The sequence below is a fragment of the Coffea arabica genome, chromosome 2c, assembly GCF_036785885.1.
Source record: "Coffea arabica cultivar ET-39 chromosome 2c, Coffea Arabica ET-39 HiFi, whole genome shotgun sequence".
In the NCBI taxonomy this organism is placed as follows: domain Eukaryota; kingdom Viridiplantae; phylum Streptophyta; class Magnoliopsida; order Gentianales; family Rubiaceae; genus Coffea; species Coffea arabica.
The window spans coordinates 70663580-70686075 of NC_092312.1; the positions used below are offsets into that span (position 1 = coordinate 70663580).

General features: G+C 35.8%; 2 protein-coding genes across 5 annotated transcripts; one reads left to right on the forward strand and one right to left on the reverse strand.

Annotated features, from left to right (window-relative positions):
- Positions 1-3162: 3162 nt before the first annotated feature.
- On the forward strand, positions 3163-13348 carry LOC113727634 (cyclin-H1-1). Of its 4 annotated transcripts, XM_072076293.1 has the most exons (16): positions 3163-3382; positions 3624-3674; positions 4189-4267; positions 4413-4531; positions 4629-4702; positions 4892-5012; positions 5099-5167; positions 5302-5343; positions 5793-5870; positions 7103-7161; positions 7250-7334; positions 7469-7557; positions 7682-10013; positions 11225-11301; positions 12038-12092; positions 13093-13348. In XM_072076293.1, the coding sequence occupies exons 1-13, from the start codon at positions 3323-3325 to the stop codon at positions 7740-7742; spliced, it is 987 nt and encodes a 328-aa protein (XP_071932394.1). In that variant the 5' UTR covers positions 3163-3322; the 3' UTR covers positions 7743-10013; positions 11225-11301; positions 12038-12092; positions 13093-13348. The 4 variants fall into 4 exon arrangements, with proteins under 4 accessions (XP_071932394.1, XP_071932393.1, XP_071932395.1 ...); XM_072076292.1 differs by lacking the exon at positions 11225-11301 and having other exon boundaries at positions 7682-10090; XM_072076294.1 differs by lacking the exon at positions 11225-11301 and having other exon boundaries at positions 7682-10029.
- A 4644-nt stretch (positions 13349-17992) lies between these two features.
- Positions 17993-18604, reverse strand: LOC113724602 (nuclear transcription factor Y subunit B-4-like). Its single transcript, XM_027247489.1, has one exon. The coding sequence runs from the start codon at positions 18602-18604 to the stop codon at positions 17993-17995; it is 612 nt and encodes a 203-aa protein (XP_027103290.1).
- Between the last annotated feature and the right edge of the window lie 3892 nt (positions 18605-22496).

Consider the following 22496-nt stretch of genomic DNA (forward strand, 5'->3'; position numbering starts at 1 on the left):
ATTATAAAGAGTATAATATGTCATTCTATTTTACAAAAATCATTATGGGGAGAAGCACTTAAGAGTGCAGCATATATTCTTAACAGAATTCTAATTAAACCAGATATCAAAACTCTTTATGAGTTTTGGACAGGAAAAAAGCTCAGTTTGAAACATTTATATATTCAAGGATGTTCAGTTGAGCCAAGATCTTATAGGCCAAATGAAAAGAAACTGAACTCAAGAACGGTTAGTTGTTATTTTATTGGATATTTTGAAAGATCCAAAGATTACAAGTTTTATAATTCCACGGCTAAATCGATTTTCGAGACAGGAAATGTTCGATTCTTTGAGGACGTCTAATTTAGGCGAAAAGATACAGTAAGAGACACTGTCTTTGAAGAGAAATATATTAATATTCTCACAAGTGTCACTGATCTTATTGAGATCGTATTCCTAACCTTGATCGTGATATAATAAATCAAGACAATGTCGAAAAATAAACTGTTATAAAAGAATAAATTTTTCCTCTTTAATAACTAGTGCCATTAAAAAGATCCACTAGAGAAAAGAGAAGTGTTGTGTCAGATAATTACATTATTTTTCTCTAAAAAACATGAGGATTACATTGAATTGATAGAAAATGATCCAATGAACTTTCATCAAACCATGGAAAATGCAAATTCTAAAAAATGGATCGATGTATGAATGAAGAGATTAAATCTATGAAAGACAATGAGATTTGGGATCTTGTCCCATTGCCAGAAGGAACGAAACTTATTGATTGTAAATGAATATTTAAAATCAAGAGAAATTTGAAAATGCGAGATACAAAACTCATTTTGTCACAAGAATTTTACACAACAGAAAGTTATCGACTATAAAGAAAACCTTCTCGTTGGTCTTTTCTAAGAACTCTTTTAGAATTATTGTAGTATTAGTGGCATATTTTAATATTGAATTACACCAAATAGATGCAAAAACAGTGTTTCTCAATGGCAATATCGATGAGACGATCTATATGGTGCACTAAAAAACTTTGTATTGAGAGATCCAAAGAATATGATTTACATATTTAAAAAATCCATTTATACACTCAAACAAGAATCTCAATAATGATATTTCAAATTTCATCAAGTAATTATCTCGTTTGATTTTAAAATGAATCTAGTTGATAATTGTATATACCATAAATTTTGTAGGAATAAAGATATTTTCTGGTATTGTATGTTGATGGCATTTTATTTACTAGCAACGATATATGTCTATTGCATAAAATTAAAAAAATTTTAACTAAAAATTTTAAAATAAAAGATTTTGAATATATATCTTTATGTTAGGTATACAAATATATCAGAATCACTTTTGAGATATTTTTGAACTAACACAGAGTTATATCGAAAAGATTCTTAAAAGCAATTACCATACTTCCACTTCCTTGCATAATGTTCGGTTTCACTGGGCATGTATTGTGAGTTTCCCATCTTTTGAGGTATTAGGATAAAATACACTAAACCCCCTTGTGGTTTGGGTTATTATCATAAAACTTCCTCATTGTTTAAAAACCTCCAAAGAACCCCCTCGTGGTTTGAACTAATTTGGACAATGAACGGAAATCGTCTAATTTGACGGAAAATATGAAATTCCTATATTAACCTTGTTTTAACCTATACTAAAAGTTAGTTCAAGATTTATATAAGATTTTAAAAACTTTCTCACTTCATTTGAGAATAAAGAAACATCAAGTGGCTCATTTGAAAATTTCAAAACTTATCATCTTCTCCAAATCTCCACTTTTTCTTTCGAGGATAGTAGAACAACCACCAATTACCACAGCCACCATTCAATTGAAAATCCAAATCAAGACAAGACCCAAATTTTACTTTCTTAATTCTCTCAAATCTTGCATATTCATGGAGGAATTTATCACTGTTATTATCCCATCTCAAAAAACTCAATGAAAGAACAAAACATACAACTCCACTTTAGTAGCATAATATTAATGGGCCCCAATCAGGGGAGCTCTGCAAAACTACTGGGTTTGGTGAAATTGGGAAGTTGAGAGAACAAATTGTGTTGTGGCTTTGTACCTGGCAAACCCAGGCGTTATTCGGTGTAATTTGGGTGTTACCCCAAGGGACAAATTCCACAATACATCCCCCATGGTAGGCCTATCTACCCCGTAGTCTGCCAAGCATTTCTCCGCTATCTCCCCCAATTTTTTCAAAGAGGCTGGTCTTATTTGACCTCTGAGGTGCGGATCTATAATCTGCTCAAGCAACCTCTTCTTTTGCCATTCCAATGCCCATTCACCTAAATTTACTTGCTCCCTGGATAACAATGGATCCACGGCAGGCCTAGCACAGAGAACCTCAAATAGCACGACCCCGAATAAGTAAATATTTGACTTGATTGTAAGCTGTTGCCTGCGAAAATACTCTGGATCAAGGTAGCAAAAACTTCCTTTTACACTTATGCTTACATGGGTCTCATTCAGACATGGCTAGACCTTGACAGTCCAAAATCTGCAACCTTAGCAACATAACTCTCATCAAGCAAAATGCTTGTTGATTTGATGTCACGATGAATGATCCCTTGCGCCGATCCTGTATGAAGATAGTGGATGCCATTAATTCTTTGTCAAAGGATTTTCTGGTGCTCAATCTTCCTGCTTGCTGCTTCTTTCTCAGTCTTTCAAAGTCAAAAATCTTTTTGCTTTTTTTTTTTTCCTTTTCGTAGCTCGAAGAAAGTTACCACTCACACACTTCCATCTCTACTTTCTGGTTTGTTGCACCAGTAGGTGGGAGAGAGAGGGAAAAGAAATAGAGAAGGAAAGAAGAAAAAAAGAAAAGTAAGATTAACAAAGATTGGTATTGATTTTGCTTCAGTTTTGCATCAGTTTTTCTACTCCAAATAGTTCAGGAGAAAGAAGAAAAAGGAAGAACAAGGGAAAAAAAGAGAAAAGAAAAGAAAATATAAAATTACCACGTTACCCTTGATGTATTGTTATCACACTCGCTTATCAAGTGCGTGTAATTCACTTTCCGTCAAATTGGACGATTTTCGTTCATTACCCAAATTAGTCCAAACCACGAGGGGTTCTTTGTGGGTTTTTAAACAATGAGGAAGTTTTATGATAATAACCCAAATCACAAGGGGTTTAGTGTATTTTACCCGAGGTATTAAAATCACAAATGGTCCTATTTCGTGTCAATGCATCTAAAGCACTGTAGTCTCTCTCTCTTGTAAAGCCCCTTTCAAATCTCTCTCTCGCAACAGTGGTCTTTCTGAGAGAGAGAGAGACACACAGCTCGAAGACGAAGAAAAGAAAAAGATATAAAAAATGGCGGATTTCATGACATCAACTCACCGAGCCAAGTGGATTTTCACTCCCCAAGATCTTGTAATCTCACGTTTCTTTGCTCAATTTATCTTATCCAAGATTACCTTTTCCATTTGTTTGTTGGAAATTCTATGAAAGGAAAATCAAGAAAACTTGTATTACTACTTAGTATAATTGTTTCTCTTTTTTTGGATGTAATTTCCTTATTCCCCCCCTCTCTCCCTCTCTGATTCTAGTTTTATCTTTGATTATTTGCCTCTGTTGATTATGGTGTCTTATTTTCTTGGTTTCTTGTTTGTAGAAGGAAAAGTACAAAGCAGCAAATCAAAGAGCCAAACAAGCACTGGAGAAGGTTTTGATGTTCTTTCTTGGATTTATTTATTAACTACACCAAGATTATATCTTCATTATTGTAAATTGAAGGAATGCCACCTATTACTGATGACATCATCTGCTTTAGTCCAAGTTATAGATTGTTGGAGTGCAGCCCTTAAATTTGGCTCCATCCCACATTCGACAAGTAATAATCAAACTTTTGAACAGACTTAAGCTTGTGTTTGGTCCTCCATCAGAAGAGAAGTTGTAGCATACGGAAATGTAGTTTAATGTGAGTAATTGCACATGTTCACCTCGAATGTGGATAGCCTAAGAAGTTGTTTTGGACATTTATATGGTTTGTGATACCCTATTTTTTTTCTCCCGGGGGATTGGAGGGGGAGGGGGTGTTGTTAGAGTCATTAATCTGGGATGGTTATAGCCGCCTGTAAATTTCAGAATGCTGGTTCTTAGAGGTATCATTGGACATTTTTTCTGTGTTTACAAGGACAGACATTCGTTTTATGCTAATGGCTTTGTTTACTCTGAAGTATGGGTCGACAAGGGTTGACGTGAACATCGATGGGTCCTTCTCTTATGCTGAACATCCAAATGATGCAAAAGAGAATGGTAAATTTGCTTGCTTTGAATTTTCTTTCTGTATTTACAGCATTTATAATTCTTGCAAATTCCTCCTTAAGTTTCTCAATTTAATCTTGAAAGAAATTATCTGTTACTAATTTTTTTGGCTGTTTATCTTTCTTGATGCTATTAGGTGATAATCACTCACGTCAGAAGCCACTAAAAGTCGAGGAAGAACAACTGATGCGGGCATTCTATGAGTTCAAAATCCAAGATGTGTGTGATGCTTTTAAGTTTCCACGGAAAATTCAGGTATGGACTTTGTTTCTTGAATCAAGTCTAACTCTGGATATCAAACAAAAGTGGTTTTAATCCAAAGCTTTCTTCTCAATTCTTCAGTTCTTTGCAGGCAACAGCTCTCATTTACTTCAAAAGATTTTATTTGCAATGGTCTGTGATGGAACATCAGCCAAAGCACATCATGTAAGCATTATCTCTCTCTCTCTCTCTCCAACTCCCCTGTACCCCCGGGCCGAAAAATGTATAAGTTTCAGTATAATTTACTAAGGGTTAAGGGTTCAGTCATTACTTGATTCGGATGAAATACAGTTTTTCTTGTTTACATTCAACCCTGAGCCACTTTTCTGAATCAATTGGTTCTACTCGTTGCAGGTTGACATGCATATATGCAGCTTGCAAGGCAGAAGAGAATCATGTCTCTGCAGAGGAGCTTGGAAAAGGGATTGAACAAGACCATCAGGTGATCCTTAACAATGAGATGCTGGTTCTTCAGGTATGGCTATTGTTCGGTTGAGTGTTGCATTTCTTGCTTTCTATCTAGTATTCTGACAAACATTTCACATTGGGTTTCCTTTGCAGAGTCTGGGATTTGATCTTATTGTTTATGCACCTTACCGTGCACTTGATGGTTTTCTCAATGATGTTGAGGTCTCATCTTGATTTTAGTGTTTGTTGTTAAGAAGTTTAATTCACCTTCCTATACCAGCATCATAGTCTTAGTTTACATAATTCTGGATTTTTCATTTTGTCCCTAAGTGTGACAATCCTTCATTATCCTTCAGGAGTTTTGTGGAGCAAAGGAAGAGCAACTTGCGATGCTAGGGGTAATTATTGACAAAAAGTTTCTAGAAGTATTTATGCTTGATTTTGTGGCCTATGTCCACTACAAGAAATCAATTGTGTAAACAGACATATCCATGTTCTTGTATTCCAGTAACTCATTTGACTATGAATTGCTGAAGTAATACCTTTTAATGTTATTCCAACTTTATTGAGAAGTCATGGCTTCTAGATAATGTGATCTCTTCTTGGTACATGTTAATTGACATGATTTAGTTGCTAAAGTGTTCGCCTGGTTCAATTAAATGTTTTATATTATTAATGCTGCATGATTTCCTGCCATGCTAGCCTCTGATCGTCCTCGAATCTCCTTATCAGCTAAATGAAACATGTGATGGTTCCATTGGTTTGTTGTCATTATTAGCATCTGTACTTTTTACTGCTCACAGGATCCTACTGACTTCTGAATATTTCTTTTTTTCCTGTGTTAAAGAGTTTGCATGAATCAGCAAAGGTAGAAGTGGATAAAATTATGCGTACTGATGCACCCCTTCTGTTCCCTCCCGGGCAGGTATTCTCCATCTTACCAAGTACTCCTTGGTGCATTTTCGTGTCTCTGTCATTGTATCTTGCACCCTTGTCTATTTAGTCTTCCTTCTGCCGTATACTGAATTATTCAAATTTAAGCCCAGAATTTGCTGGAGACATGCACTGTCTTCAAGTGAGAATCATTAGTTTCTGGCCCTTCCTATCGGATTTATGACATTTTTTATTATCTGAATATGTTCCCTGGTGGCAGATCCACTGTCTTCGAATGAGAATCATTAGTTTCTATCCCTTCCTATAGAATGTTTGACGTTTTTTATGCTCTGCGTGTTCTATGAATTGAATACATGTCATGAAAAAGGGAAGTTTTGCATTATTGGTTTTCTTGTTGAATGGTTTTTTTTTTTTTTTTCATTATTATTATTATTATTTTGTGTAACTTTGCTGATTTATACAGTGCTTTTTTCTGTCTGTCTGGAGGAAAGGTTTGGGATGTATCAGTTTCTATTTTATATTTTTAATTCTTACATTTGGATAAACCTGAATTTTGCAGTCCTTGGAATTTAAGGACATTATAATTGCTCATTCGTTTAATTTCTTTTAGAGCTATCAATTACCTAGTTGTGTGTTAATTTTTTTAGGTACTTCTCAAGTTCACTCTGGAATTGTACCTTGTATAAATTTTCAACTAATTATATAACTGCTTACCCTAAAAGATTCTAAAATACAGTTTATTACCATTTATATGACACTTTTTATTCTCTGCTACTAACTTTTATTTCTATTTGGGTAATTTTCTTGATTCTAGTTTAACAAAGTTGAAAAAGTTTGTCTATAACCTTTTGTCTTGCCCTTACTAGCCTCTGGTCCAAGTATTGTCATTTCCTATCAAAAAGCTGCACATTGCGTAGGTGTCCTGTACATCTCACGGTTAGAGTTATCAGGAGATATTTGGGGTCAATGAAGATAAAGTAGTGGCAGAGTAATTAACTGATAGTTTGGGTTACACTTCGGCAAAGAATAAGTTGTCAGGGAGTAAGTACTTCTACAACCAAGTTGAACACATTACATAGGGTAGATGGATGACCTATAGATGACACTTCTCTTATGCTTTTGCTTGTGCTGAGAAGCTAGTTTCCTACTTCAGCTTTTCTGCTATATCAAAGGTGGTGTTAGTTTTTCATCGTAATGGACAGGGTCTTTTTTATGAGTGCCATTGAAAGAAATAACAGATTTTTTTCCTCTGATATGGTGTAGTTGGCGCTGGCAGCCTTACGCAGGTCCAATGAGGCATGTGGAATTTTCGACTTTGAGAGGTTTGACTTCCTGAGAAATCTAAGTTAATGTTTTATGAAGGTCTAACTGGTTTGCTGTCTGAGATAATTTGACACTGACTTGTTGCAGATATCTGAAAAGCGTTTTGTCACGTCAGCATCCTACCCTTAGTAATTCAGATCTTGCTGTTTTCCTAAATGCTGTTGACTCTTCGGTATGAAATTGTCTTATGTTGTTCGAATCTCATGATAGAAGTGGACGTATGGCCATATCTCTGTTATAATTGTTGGAAGTGGCTTAGTGATTTACTACTCCGACCTCACAAAAATTTGCTGAAAATCTGTGCAGGTAAATAAGCTTGAGACCCCCACTTCCAAAGACGTGAAGCACATTGACAGGAAACTAAAATCATGTCTAGATCCTGGTTCACATGACAAGTAATACCCTACACCCTTAGATGATTGGAGTTTTTGATCTCTGTGTGTGTGTGTGTGTGTGTGTAAATATGTAAATATTTATGTGTGGCACATGTTTATGTCCACATCATTTACTTGCATGCAGGAGTAAGAAACGAAAACACAGATCCAAAGAGAGCTCGAATGACATTCTTGACATGTCTTGACTCTTGAGGTGCAGAACAGCGTTACTCAATCTTGTAACTGCAGCATGTTGTATCCTGGGTTGAGTGAAATAATTCCCAGATGCTGTTAAGGGAGCATAGCATTAGTGAGCAAATGCATTTGCGTTAGTTTAGTGAACTGGATGCAACTTTAGTTGATGCTGTCCGACCTGATGCCAATATTGATCGATGAAATCATCCACTGGAAGGGAAACTGTGCTCCTTTTACCTCTGTTCTCAACCCTCGTCGATAGGATCTGCTTGAGGTTATTCGTTATCGCTATTTGATTTTTCAGGAGCTGCTATACATATTTTTTTGAACCTAAGTGGGGTGGCATTCAATAATAGTTCACCCTTATATCTCTTTCTCTTGCTGTGTGAGAGAAATTTTGTTCTAATCCCTCAAGTTGTCCGAGTGCACAAGAACTCTTTCATTCTTCTGCAGTATCATGGGCTCTCTGTTGGTTGTTGCTTCAGAAATTTCATGCTCCCTTATGTTGTTGGAACTGAATTTGACTTATTCGGGGAATGGAGGAAGGTTCTTTTTCTGTCTGGATAAAGCTCTTCTCCATTCTCTGCGACTCTGAGGTTTACTCTGCAAACATTTGAAGTATGCTTCTATAATACACGTCATTTTGAAAATGACAATAACAACAGGTTGGTCTTCTCGGACCTTTGGTCTTGTCACATGCACAGGTTGCATTCTCATGATTATGAAGTTGTAATATTTTGCTTGCTTAAACGCTCAAACTTGATGAAATTAGAGATTGGTATATCCACAAAGTGCAATTCCTGTTTCGCATCAAGTAAATTTTTTTGTATTTCAGTTATGTAAAGAAAATTACGCCATTAAAATATTTTAAGCTTTGATAATTTTAGCATTTTGGGGCCAATAAATAAATTAGTATACTAAATTTACCTTCCCATTAGAGATTAGAGAGAATTTGTCATGTGCTAGGAAAGAAGGTAAAGAGACATAAATGTAATAAAAGGAACAAAAAGATGGACACAAAGAAAATCCTTTTCTTTGGTAATTCACATCCAGCATGGCTGTTTCTTTAATCTTTAATAATAGGCCGTTTCGATAATAAATACAATTAAGCACTAGAACGTTGGCTCCTTCCAATTATAAGTGCAAATTTGTCAAGGGTTATTTTGTCAATTTGGTGAACTGAACTAGTGGATAATATTTAGGGATAATTTTAGAAATCTCCCTTGAGATTTTCAACAATTTCACTCACCTCTCTCGCCTGAGGTTTGAGAAATTACATTGACATCTCCTAATAGAATAAGAGGTCCATTTTCTGACATCACCTAACGTGAAATTACTTATATACCCCAATACATTATTTGAGATTAGAAAATAAAACCTGAGAATTAAGTAATTATGGCACAAATCAACTAATTGACAAAATTATCTGTTAATAACATGAGCAGTAATGCGGAATATACAAGATTACCACATTTCAATCATATATAAACAAAGGAAGCACGGAGGAAAGAAATAGAAAAACAAGTCTTTTCTTAGGGATTTTTCCTCTTGGTTTAAAAACTAAAGAGATAACCTTTGTATCAAAGGAATTTCGTGAAAGCGGTTGAAAAAGGACGTTAAAGAAAGGCAAAATTGGATATTCTTTTCTATGTAAAATCACATAAAGCATACCTCTAAGTCAGGTAAACAATCTCTACTGTTCTTGGTTTAGTATTTAAAAGTTATAATTTTAGTTGAAGATCATAAAACTTTTCGAGACAATCATGACTGCAATACATCTTGACTGATAATTGTTTTTGCTAATACACTTTGATTCAAATGGATAAGGGACATTTGTGAAACAAAATTTTCATCTCTCTCCTAGAAGTAATTTTTGACTCATATTTTTTCAGAGATGGACTGATTTTGTTATCAAATCATAGACCTCAAGGGAGGTTAATGAAAAAAAAAAAAAAATTTCCAAACCTTAGGAGAGGTTAGTGAAATTGTTAAAAGCCTCAGGGGAGGTTTCTGAAATTATCCCTAATATTATTTACGCCTCTTCATAATTACCATGCGGTAATAAACAGTAGTGCAATTTTTGTACCATGGAACTGGGGAACCGTTGATTGTTTAAATTGACCCTTTTATCACCAAGGAGCTAGAAGTGGCTCGCAACTTCGGAAGGCGGTGGTTGCCCGCCATCAGCAGTTTTGGCGCTCGATGAAATGGTGGCATGTGTAATGGTTCCACTCGCGCTCGGCTTCAATGGGTTATTAAGGAAGCCCAGAACCTTTGTTCAGGTATAATAATTCTTAGGTAAAAGCCTCCTGCTAGTTGCTAATGGCTGCTGCTTTTGCAGTTTTTCTGCTGCTCGAAGGTTTGTTATATATTTTAAGTTTTAACTTTCCGAACCTCCTTTGAAGTAGTGGTGTTCTCATTTCGATTACTTTCTTTAAGTAATTTAGTGTATATTTTCAGTATTCAGCTTTTTTGGATCGTTATGTTTGGAAGAGAATTTCTTGTTTCAAGAGCAGTCACCATGTGTTTGATTAAAGGCCTAAGAGAACTGTAATGCAACTGTTGTTTGATCGTTCACTTTATTTACAGTATGTCTGTTGGTGAAGTGGGATTCTTTTTTCATTTTTTACCCCTGGTGTGTTTTGGCTGCTTTTTTTTTTTTTTTGGGGGGGGGGGGGGGTGTGGGGGGCGGGCGGGGAGAGGGAGAGGGAGAGGGTGAGGGTTGGTTGGAGTGCCATTTCGTTTAATGAAGGAACACCTCATGATATTCAAGAGGATGAATGTGGCCTAGTATCAGGGGTTTGTTGCCCATGTTAGGACAAAAGGTTTGATTTCCAACGTCCTTATTGCCTTTCCCCCTCTGGATTCTGCATTCCACTCCCTCCCACTCTAAATAATCTTAAGAAAAAATTACATTTGATTTATTGCACGCACATGCATTGAGAGGATGGCTGATGGCAGCAAAGTCCTTGAGGTCATTGATTTTATTTACAGTATGTTTGTTGGTGAAGTGGGATTCTTTTTTCTTCTTTTCCCCCCTGGTGTGTTTTGGTTGCTTTTTTTTTTTTGGGGGGGGGGGGGGCATTTCATTATATGCAGGACACCTCTCAATATTCAGGAGGATGAATATGGCCTAGTATTAGGGGTTTGTTGCCCATGTTAGGACAAAAGGTTTGATTTCCAACGCCCTTATTGCCTTCCCCCTCTGGATTCTGCATTCCACTCCCTCCCACTCTAAATTATCTTAAGAAAAAAATTACATTTGATTTCTTGCACATATATGCATTGAGAGGATGGCTGATGGCAGCAAATTCCTTGAGGTCAATGTTTTCAGGTTTTAGATTGAGTGTAGAAAATAATGCTTTGACATAATGGTTCAAGGCTTAATAAATATGAGCCTGTCTAGTTCTCCTGAGTCTCCAGGCAATGAAATTCAATATTATTTGCTCTATTTTGGTGGTTCTTATAAACTGATATATTAATTCCTCTCGAGGTTCAATGGAAATTTGAGATGGAACATGGACAAAGATTCTCTGAGCTATTGGCAGGCTCTTGCATATGTTTTACTATGTGAGGTTCATTCTATTGTTTATTGTAAACCTTGGTCAACAGCTTTAATTAAGAGGGAATAATTCTGGTATTAGCATAGTACAAACAAGTTTAGATGACAGAAAGTGGTTTCTCTGTGTGGTTTGGGCATGATAAAGGTTAATAGCTGGCAATTCTTTAAGCAAGTTCCTCTTTTGTAAGTTTCCATGATTACATTAATCATTAAATTTAGCAGTAGTCAATGACACTAATCTTGTCTAAGCCTTGATCTTAACTAATTTAGAGTGTGAAGAAGATAATGCTTAAGATATTCGTGTTGCAACTTTCTGATCTGTGGTCCTTGCGCTTGTTCTTAGGTTTGATTAAAAACATGTTTTAGGATACACAAAAGTTGATTGCTTGACTTTCATGGTACTTAATCACTTAAAATCATGTTTACATAGCAAAGTATCAACAACATGGAAAAGCATACTTATGGTTTTGTGGCACATTTTTTCAGCTTTTGGGATTTTCTTCTGTTATAATTAATCTTAGGCAAATTGACTGTATTGGTCACACTATCTTAATTTTCATATGGCATTGGATAAACACATAGAGTATGCATGTTGAGGCTAAGATCGAATGTATGATTTAAGATATATTGCAATTCTCTTATCATGTATTATATTGAAATCTTTCAAAAAAGCATTACGTCTTATAATACAGACCAATCATTGGCATACTATCACCATGCTTATTCTACTATGGCTTGCTGTAGGAAATATGCCAAAGGGAAATTGCTGGTGGAAGGCTTCTAACTCCAGTAACTACAAGTAAAAGTTCTTTCTTTACATTTTTTGTTTGGTACTTTCTTATGGTCATCATCAACACTGTGATCTTTTGCTTAAAAAAAATTGTCCTGGTCCCAAATGACGTCCAGTTTTCTTGTTATTCATGTTTTCTCACAGAAACTAAACTTCTCTGTGATTGATTCATAGCCTGCTTGTCATCATGGATCATGTTGTCTAAGTATATCATTGTTGAAAGCTGGAGATTGTCCTTGTTAGTGTCTGAATCTTCAATTCTGTTGAAAATTTTAAAAAATAGAAAAGAAAACATGTTCTATGTTGGCCTTTCATTTTCTTAGTCAAGAGTTGCTGGAAGCTTGTTTCGATTTTGGTTTTCAAACTGAAAGTAATGGTTGGAAATATTTGGACTTCTCATAATTCATCTCTCTTTGCAACAATAGACCATCTCATCTCTTTTACACAACTAAAAATCTACCCATTTGATTCTAGATGCTTGATCCTGAGTAATAGCCTGAAGCCTTTCCCATTTGTAGTAATAGATTCTCAGTTAGAAACTCTTCCCCTGTCACAAATTCTTTTTCCACTCCATTTACATTTTCGCTGGTATATCAGCTTTGTCGGTTCTACTTCCTACTGTCCACTCTGATTTTCTTTTCCTGCATGAAACTTCTTTACATAAATGCTGAAAGTCTTTATTCTGTATGATTTTGTACCAAAATGCATGGTTCTCTCTCCAATGTTGTCTTACCATCTTGGGCAGCTAGCCACGCATATGCTTACAGTCCTCCTGCCCAAACAGAAAAAATAAAATAAAAAAAGAAAACAACATAACTGACAAGAAACACAAAATAACGAGAAAAAAGAAGAGCAGAGTATTTTGCCCAGTTGAACTAATCTTCTGTTTGTAATGTAAGAGGAAGGGACCTTTTCCAAATGCTTCTAAAAAGATTGCTGTGATACATTTAGGAAGATCGTTGTTTAAATTTTGTTTGTAAGGATCTGACAATTTGTATGACTTTTGCAGACATTGACTTTAACTGGGGAAGCTGTTCAGCTAGGGGCATGATTGCTGTGAATAGGATCTCTATCCATGGGATGATATTTGGGAGAAGTTTTTGTGATCCCATCTCCCATTATTTTAATGTAAGCTCAAGTGCTCATGTCATAATATCTGGTTTTTGGGTTGGACCAGACATTGAGGATGGATGGGGTTTTGTAGAAGCATTTGTACATCGAATATATTGATTAATCTATGTAAGGTTTTTTTCTTTCTTGGGCTCTTTTTCCTGCTCCAACATGTTATCTGTGCACTTCTTGATTGCTACTTGGGTTGACTTTCTGACCTCATTTAGGAAGATGTTTTATTTCCTTAAAAAATATCCGCAATCTTGAAACCTTCTAAGCTCCAATTTTATGTGCACCATTTTTTTTTCTTCCTTGTCCACATCTTCTCTACTCTTTCAATACATTCTGTCAGTAGATGTGCTTCTGGATAATTGCACAATGAGGTCAAATATAATTCTCTATATTAATTTGTGGGATGCTGCATCACTTAATGATAATTTCAGCTAGTTATTTGAAAAAGCGAAGTTACCTCTCTTTCATGAGCTACATGAAAAATTTCCACTGCATCCAGTAAATTAAGAATAATCCCTGGTTTTGAACTTTCAAAGCATCTGAATCTTTTGTTGGATCTGAGTCTTTAACATTGATATTCTGTTTTTCTGGTCCTCCAACCTACCATTCACTCCAGACAGCAACTATTTTCGCCTCCTTCAAGAGCATTTCAGTGTCCTCTGTTACTTTCTCTGTTCTCCTCTTTGTCCTCCTCTTCCCACAAATTGCTTGTGCTGCATTTGCTGACATCTATCACTTTCCCCTCCTGCCTCCCTTCCACCTCACCCTGCTCCTCCCACCATGCTCGCATTAAGTTGGCAACTATCAAAACATCTTCATTGTCCATCTAGCTTTACATAGTCTGGTTTAATGCCTGTTCTGTTCACATTTGGGGACTCTTCATTCTGGTACAAAGCTTCAGAAAGTGTATCTAAAAACCCCTTTTGCGTGCTCACTAAAAGAACAAGAATCCATGGATTTAAAAGGTAGGGCTCAAATAAGTGACTCTATCAAATGACTTGCTTATTGTACATTTTGTATGATGTCCAACAGCTTACACGTTTTTGTGGTGATTAATCGCACTTGATCCAATCCCAACTACAATTTTTCTACTCATGTTTTTTTTGTGGCCTGAATCGAAAATTGTTGATAAGCAAAAGAAGCCCAAAATCTGCAGTTGTCAATGCTTAACATCTCTCTTGAGATTGATAGTACTACCAATGGTGAAGTGCTTTCTAGTGATTTCACTCTTACTGTGACATTCCTTGACGCTTGTCACAAGGCAAATATCCGAAGCGGATGAAGTAAAAGCATATCGAATTAACTCTGAGGCTTGCTCAAGGCGTAATAAGTCAAGGAATAAAGGTCTTAATAGCATGAGAGGTACTCTTGCCAAGAGAATTGCTCTTGCTGTAAGTTGGGTTAGCCATGGACACCGATCTTGTGGGATAGTTCGTGTGATTGGAGGTTGTCAATCAATTTATAAATGTCTCTCATTCATCAATTTACCACATTAATAATCTTACTTATTCACCAAATTACTGCATTAATAATTCCTATGTAAAAATTAACTCGGATTTCAAAAGGAAAAAATAATATAAATAATCTCTTTTGTTTAATAAACTATCACATTGCTACGTCTCTTCTCTTCTCTATCTCTCTCTCTCCCCCTCTCTCTCTTCGTAGAGGAAACGGGAGAGATTAGGAGTTGGATAATATTTCTACCAGTTAACTTAGGTTTTTGGAATGATTCACCCAAATTTCATCTTATGGATAGTTAACAAAATGTTTTTTTTACCTGCAGGAAGAAATCCAAATTCCCATAGATACACAACTTTCCAATTGTAAGAGCTGAAAATCACTGAAACATTTAAATCCACGTCCTAAACATCAACTTTAAAATCTATTACTAAAACAATTAAATCAGGAACTGTTCAACATTCCCATTTTCAGAAAAAACAAGTTGGACCTGGCAATCTAAGAATTAGATGAATTCATCAATGCTGTATCGCTTAACCATATGAAATTTTTGCGGAGTTGTCAACAATCTTGCATTTTTGATAGATGCATTTTGCCTTCAATTTTACCTCTCCGTTTCTTTTTCTTGCAAAGGATAAATATTCTGCTAGCGTCAATTTCCTTCTATGGTTGCCGTGAGTGTTATGCAATAATCATTTATATGGCTTCATGGTACTGTGCTTCAATTTCTACTTCTTTTTGTGTACTTAGACAAGTATGGAAACATGACTGATACTCTTAAACAATCAATGTCAAGATATGACACTTCAAGTTTAAGTTTGAGATGAGCAGGTTGATCTAAAAGCGGAAATAATTAGGAGGCAGCTTACAAGTTTGGCCTAGAAATTTTGATATATAGTTTGTGTTGATTAAGCAGATAGCTTGACAGTCTTGGATAGATATTCGAAGCGGATGATTAGGACGTAAGTTCATCGATTTTATTCACATATATGGAGAAAATAACTCCAAAAGTGACTAATGTCTAAATGATACACAGATTAATTTCTGAGGTTGAACTCGTGCTGCCTTCAATACTAAGGTGACAGTAGCTTATATCTAAGTGAATTGGTGACAACAAACACATTGAAACCATTAGCTGCTAAATAAAGAGGTAAAAGGCGATCTACAGCATTCTCAAATTTTACTAAGTGAATTGGTATTTCTTTCCCTTTTTAGATTGTCCATATTGTCTTCTAACATCTTAAAAAAGGCAAAACATTGGCATTAAAACTTTAATTAAAACCTACTGTACATACAAGGAATGTATAATAGACCACTCTATCGAGATATGTCTCAGATTAATGGTACCATCATGACCATATCTCAATATCTTATACTGAGGTAGGCATGAAGGTCATATATATTCATGTTTCTTAGATTGATCTAGTTTTCTAGTTGGTTCAACTCCAGGTGACAAGTTTTTACTGGTTTTCTCCTAAAAGTGTCAAAGCTCTCTCTGCTCACCAATTCTTACTGTCACTAGGCCATACTTGCCATATATATGTCACTAGGTGCATCACTCGAATAACCATTTATGCTAAAAAAAAAAAAAACCATTTACGCTTCCATTGGTACAAATATGGAGTTAAAAATGTCCAGTTGGTGCATCAGTATCATTTTTCATTTTTAATACCTTGCTTTACTTCAAGTAGCCTCCTTAGCATTTGTTCTTCCTATCCAACTTTTTGCTTTCTCTTTCTTTCGTCGAAGTAGTAACTTATCCAGCTGTTTGGGACTTGAGGGGGCGGGGGGGACGAGATCACTAATAAAATATGAACTTGTCCCTTTTCCTTGCAATTCTACTCAAGGAGGATATTGGAGAAGTGGTCCAAAAGAGAATGGAGAAACCCTAGGATGCATGCTCAAACCCTAACTCTGACCAAAAGTTCTGATAAGCTCAGCTTTTTAGTTCTTTTCTATGGGAAAGATTGCATAATCCTCGAGTGTGTAGCACAATATTAGCACTGTAGCACATGCTTTATAGTTAATGTTTCACATCATTTCATTTCATGTGTAGCCACACCAAATGAAAGATTATACTACTGGTTTCAAGGGAATAAAGGGTTATAAAAATCGGTCCTATTTTGTGCCAAAGTGAAAACGTGGTTCACCTTTGACTAATAATGTAGAATGGGACAAGAAATAGATGCTTACAATCCTAAAAAATCTAAAATATATGTACTGGTTTTTAATCTGTCTTATCATCATATTCCTAATGAATGCAGCTAATACTCCTGGGGAAGGGGTTTAATGTGCATCTTTCTGGAGAAGGAGACTTGTACATAACCTGAAGGAGATACAAAAGAACTCGTGATTAAATTATACTGCAATTTTGATATATGCAAGGCTTTGTTTGGCATCCATCATGAGGATTTCTGAAGTTCAAGACATATAGTATGATTTTCAGTGTTGTCATGTTCAATTATCAGCATGAAGGTCAATTTATTTTGGCCAAGATTTGCCAAATCAGGCGGATTAATCATGCTTTCAACACCTTGAAAACAAAATAGCAGAGAACGAAAGGGGTTCCATTCGAGCCTTTGACACTGATTTCCAGCTCAATTCTTAAAATCTGAGAAAAAGAAGGTTGCAGCCTATATTAGTTAGACGGAAGCTCGATAAGGACGGGTGATTTTCAAATAACATAATTTGGTAGCGGTCAGTGAGGAAAGGTTGCAAATTGTTGAAGAACAGTTGTAAATCAGAAGGGGGATTTCATCTCATCAATAGCCGGGAATCAATATAAAACTGTCATGGCATGGATTTTGAATGCTTAAGGACAGAATGTCTAATATTTGTTTCAGATAGCATACATACCTAACCTTGGTTCATCTTTACAATCGTCAGTTGGAAGCAACGTTTCTCTAAACAATTGATAACTCGCAAAATCGAATGCCTAAAGAAGGGATCCGTTCTCATGAAGGTTAATATAATTAGAGCAGATGCAAGAAATTTGCAGTAACTAAAAGCAGCTGACTGTGATTATTAGCGGAAGTAGTACATGTGAAATTTGATTATCTCAAAATTGTGAAGCCACAACTGTACTTCATTGTGTTAATCTAATGTTACAGACTTGTTTGCCTCCATAAGCAAGAAGCGAAAAAGGAGTATAATTGCTAAAATAAAGTTACCTTGAAGGACTGCTTCCTCCTAATCATTCGTGTGTTAGTGCATTCAGGCCAACCCTTAAACACAGGAAAGTTGATACTTTTAGCAGAAAGTACATTAGGTAATTTATCTCTCCTTCAAGACTTCGTCATCTCAAAGAAGAAGAGACTAGTACATCATAATTATCCTGTAGCTGCTGGCTTAATTTTAGAGCTCTGACCCTTCTCAAGAACTCTAAACTCAAATGCAATGGGAGATTCAGATTGCTTTTCAGGTTGCAGGTTGCTTCCATCACTATCAGTACTATCAGTACTGGCTCTAATTGGGGTATGTGCTTCATTTTCAAGATTTGAGGCTTTACTTTGGTTGACCCTTTGCCTCTCAAATTCTCTATACTTATGTAAGTACCTCAGCATGGCCTCTGCATAGGTATCAAACCCTAATGTGCTCAGAGCCCAACAGATGTCATCTCCATTTACAGTTTTTCTGTTCTCCTTGTAACACTTGTCAGACGCTTCAGCTGTGACGAAGCTTATAAACTCTGTTGCACATTCTTGTATCGTTTCCTTAGCTTCTTTCGAGATTTTGGCACTTGGTGGAAGGATCTGCCTCATGACCCTTCCCACATTGGCAATTGGCAGTAACCTATCCTGCTCATCAACCATTTCAGAGGTCAAATGGATAACTTTAGCTTCTGAATGCTGACACGTTGCTCCTTCATCAATCATCAGCACATACAAATATATATACTTCTGAACAGATGCATATGTGTGCAAAGAATGTGCACATGTCATGTGAACCTGAACCCCGTGTGCATGTATGATATGAAACAAGCTTGCATGGGTGGCAGTAGTTGGTGGGTTAGGGCATCAAGAGTGTAAAATTTATGCCATTCGCTAAAATGCAAATTGACGTATAATTCATGATTCCATGTAATAGTTCATATTCCCAATTGAACTTCACAAGTTTGTAACAATGTTAATTAGATCAACTTGTCTCTTTTTTATTTGGTAACGCTAGAATCTCAATATGCGATTGCATAATTTAGGTGCACTTGTTAAATATTGTTAGCACAAAAACTATGCAGCGGAAGTAACATTAAAATCTTACAAATAATAAATAATAAGAAAGGCATGGGAGGAAACAAAATATTGTATTTAAATTAATTAATTTCCCTCAAGTACAAACTTAGAATTCAAAGTTCTTAAATTGAGAAACATAACCGCAAATCTTATTCGAATTATAATACCAAAACATGACTCAATTATATTTCCTAAACCTACTGTGATACCGAATCTAATATAGTTACCAAATAGCAAATCAATTTTTGAAACTATTAAAAGTCCAAATATGTTTGGTTTAAAATATGTCAACAATATAATGTTTCTCTTAAACTAGTCTCTTATGCTGTCATCTCCAATGCTATCACAAGATTCAATCACCTTTGCAACCTCTGCAGGAGTGTAACTCAAGTACAACCCCAATTTGCAACTGATACTCATCTGCATATTTATGTGTGAAAGTGGATTATCTGTATACAATTTTGCTGCTAGTTCTCCTTGTTAAAAAAAAAAAAAAAAAGCATCCATATTGATCCATTCACAATTACAGCCACCATATTTCCTTGAATAACAATCCAAATAACTTTCAACTAATAAATTATATCTTTCATAATCTTCCTTATGGTCATAAAAATTTTCACCATCGACAAATTCTCTCTCCTAGGCAACTCAAAACAATTTATGTACTTTCACAAAATTTTTCTTCCTTGCCTGAATTTCTTGGCTTTTCTGACTTCAGACTTGATCAAAACAAAATGTTCTTGGCTTTTCCTTCCTGCCAATGAGGCATGACTTATATGCCACAGTTGGGCTACATTATTTGGTTAGACTGGCTGGAGAGCCAATTAAGAAGCTACAAGTTGAAGGGGACTCGACAAAATAGAGAAATAAAAGTCCATGCCATTGTTTCTTTGTGGTCAATTTTAGGTATTTGTGTTGTTAAAAGTGATCTAGCAGGGTCACAAGCCGGGTTTTAAGAAGAGCAAATGTGACTTTTGAAAACTTTGAAATCTGAAACCCTGTTGATCGCTTATTTTTCAATGGAATCACACGATTTATATATGGTCCCCTCTTCCCCTCCACCCTCAACTCCTTTGTTAATTTATCTCAGTAAACCATGGCTTAATGCTTCCAATATGCCCTGAACTGTTGCTTATTATATTATTCTTACGTCTTAAAATGAATGGACAACAACTTTGCACGTCTGCATGTTGTGGATGGGATCGACCAAAGATCAACAGCTCAATATATGACGTCAAAGGCATGATATTTAACCTTTAGTTGTTAGGTTTTAGTCAAGTTCTAATAGGGTTTTTTTTTGTATACTGGTTGTTTAATGAGAGACTTATGCCCCCTTTTGGCTATACTTAAACTTAATTATTTGTATTTATTATGCATTTCCCATCAGGTTCTCGAATCACTCGTCTCCTTCGAATAATAACAATTAGTAATTTTGTGAACCGTCACCACTCGAGGTTCTTACTTTAGTTCATAATAGCATAGTATAGATCTGGAATAATTTGTCTACGTTTTAAATTGTTGTTCCTATGAATCTCTTTGTTAGGTCTTCCTCAAATAAACCTCAACCACTAATTCTCTCATTTCCATGCAACACCTAGTGTTGAATAATCAGCAATCACATCAATTATATTCCAACATCGTCTCCAGCAATATGGGTGAATTTTAAGGTTGTCACTATGCTATTTATAGTGTGTGCGTAATGCTGGAGGCTGTTTAGGTGGTCCTTAATCTTCCCTCTTTTGCCTTTATACTCCCTTAATTGATTTGTTTGTTGCTCCATCCATCACATTAGTCCAATACTTCCTCTTTTTGGCAAAAGAAAAAGTATATTTATTTGCCTTCTCTCCCTCTCTCTTCTCTTTATATTGTTTGAATAATTAAGACCAACTTCTTGATTCTTGTGATGAGTTCAATAACTTGTATTCCTTTCGTTTTTTAAGATGGAATAGCTAAAAGTTTGTAAAGAATATCGAATACCTAAACCATATTGCTTACGAAGAAAACACTTCTAGTGCTTTAATTTGCCCTGTTCGATAGGAGTGAAGCATTATCTATGTGGATTACCAGAGAAATTAAGTAAAACATAAAAACGTATTTCACCTCCAAATTGTGCAAGAATCCACGATTCAAGGAGCTAAACTGAGTAAAACGAGATAGATAATTGCCCTATTTGCTAGTTTCATAATGAACACAACATGTTAATACGTGAATTTACTGTGTGCTGATTGACTGCAATTTGATATGAAAAGAGATTATTTATTGTTGTTACAGAGGTTGATTCATTCTCAATCAATCTCGAACATTTCGAGTTTTGGCTTCATGTACATTGAAATTGGAGACCAAATCCCAAATCAAAAGCTATGAACATGCTCAAGATCCTCAACTTGATGCTGATTTATCGTGCTTTAAACACCTTGAAAAGGAAATAAGAGAGACAATGAAAGGGTTTCATTGGAGCCTTTGACATTGATTTGCAGAGTCACTTTATGCTTCGATCCAACCCCACGCTTGCCATAGATCATTGCCTTTAAAGAGTAAATGGGTAAAAGGAACAATATCAAGAACCATAGATCATTGCTTTTAAAGAGTAAATGGGTAAAAGGAACAATATCAAGAACCAAATATAAGTAGTTGAGAGGTGACGTTTAAGCCCTGATGATTGCCTTCCCATGTTTTCCAAGTAATGGACTAAAACCTTTTTTCTTTACTGAAGCATTTTCGAGTAAGTTTCTTCGATAGTACCCTAGCAAAGGCGTGGCCTGAAAATTGACAAAATGGTACATTCACGTTGCCCTTATTTAAAAGAAAGATTCTCATATATAGTCATAGATCTCATTTGTTGATTTTGTCTTCTTGATGAAGGATATTTTAGCATTATTATTTATTACTATCTACCTTGTTCTAAAAGGTGGAGTCAAAAGAGTAATCTAATGATGCACAATGCTTCTCTTATTGACAGATCTAGGGTTTACAACTTTATAGGGTTCCCATCTATATTATATTAATGATTTTTGGTGAAACCCATAAAGGGAGTATGAAGAACCCTAAGCTTGACAGTCTTTTGAGGATCTTCAGACTTCAGAGTATTAAACACCCTCCTCCTCCTCCTCCTCCTCCCCCTCCCCCCCCCCCCCCCCCCCGGCTCCTCAAAACACCTCAGCCCCCACTCAAATGGCTGTCGTAATTATTCAGATTCTTTCCCTCCCGAACCCTACTCAAATGGCTATCAGATACGTTTAGCTTCTGAGAGATATATTGTACGCAAAATAATTTGTGTGCCTGAAATATATCATGAAGGAAGGTACTAATGCCTGCGGCTGATTGGCAAAGCCCGTAAAAGCTGTGAACTAATAATCATAATCAATTTCAACGTGTTTATTCTTGGAATAAAACATAAAAGTAAAAGTGATAGGTATAGAGTGCCTGTGAAAGGTAGTCAGACATCGATTTTCATCTCAGATTGGATTAAAGTCGTAGTCTAATGAAATTTTTATATGTCTCCAAAATCCAGTTTAGCTGGTATGAACATTAATAGGTGACCTTTGAAATTCTTGACTCGATTCTTGAACCTTTCTCTCTTCCATTTATGTTTACAAGCTTTAAA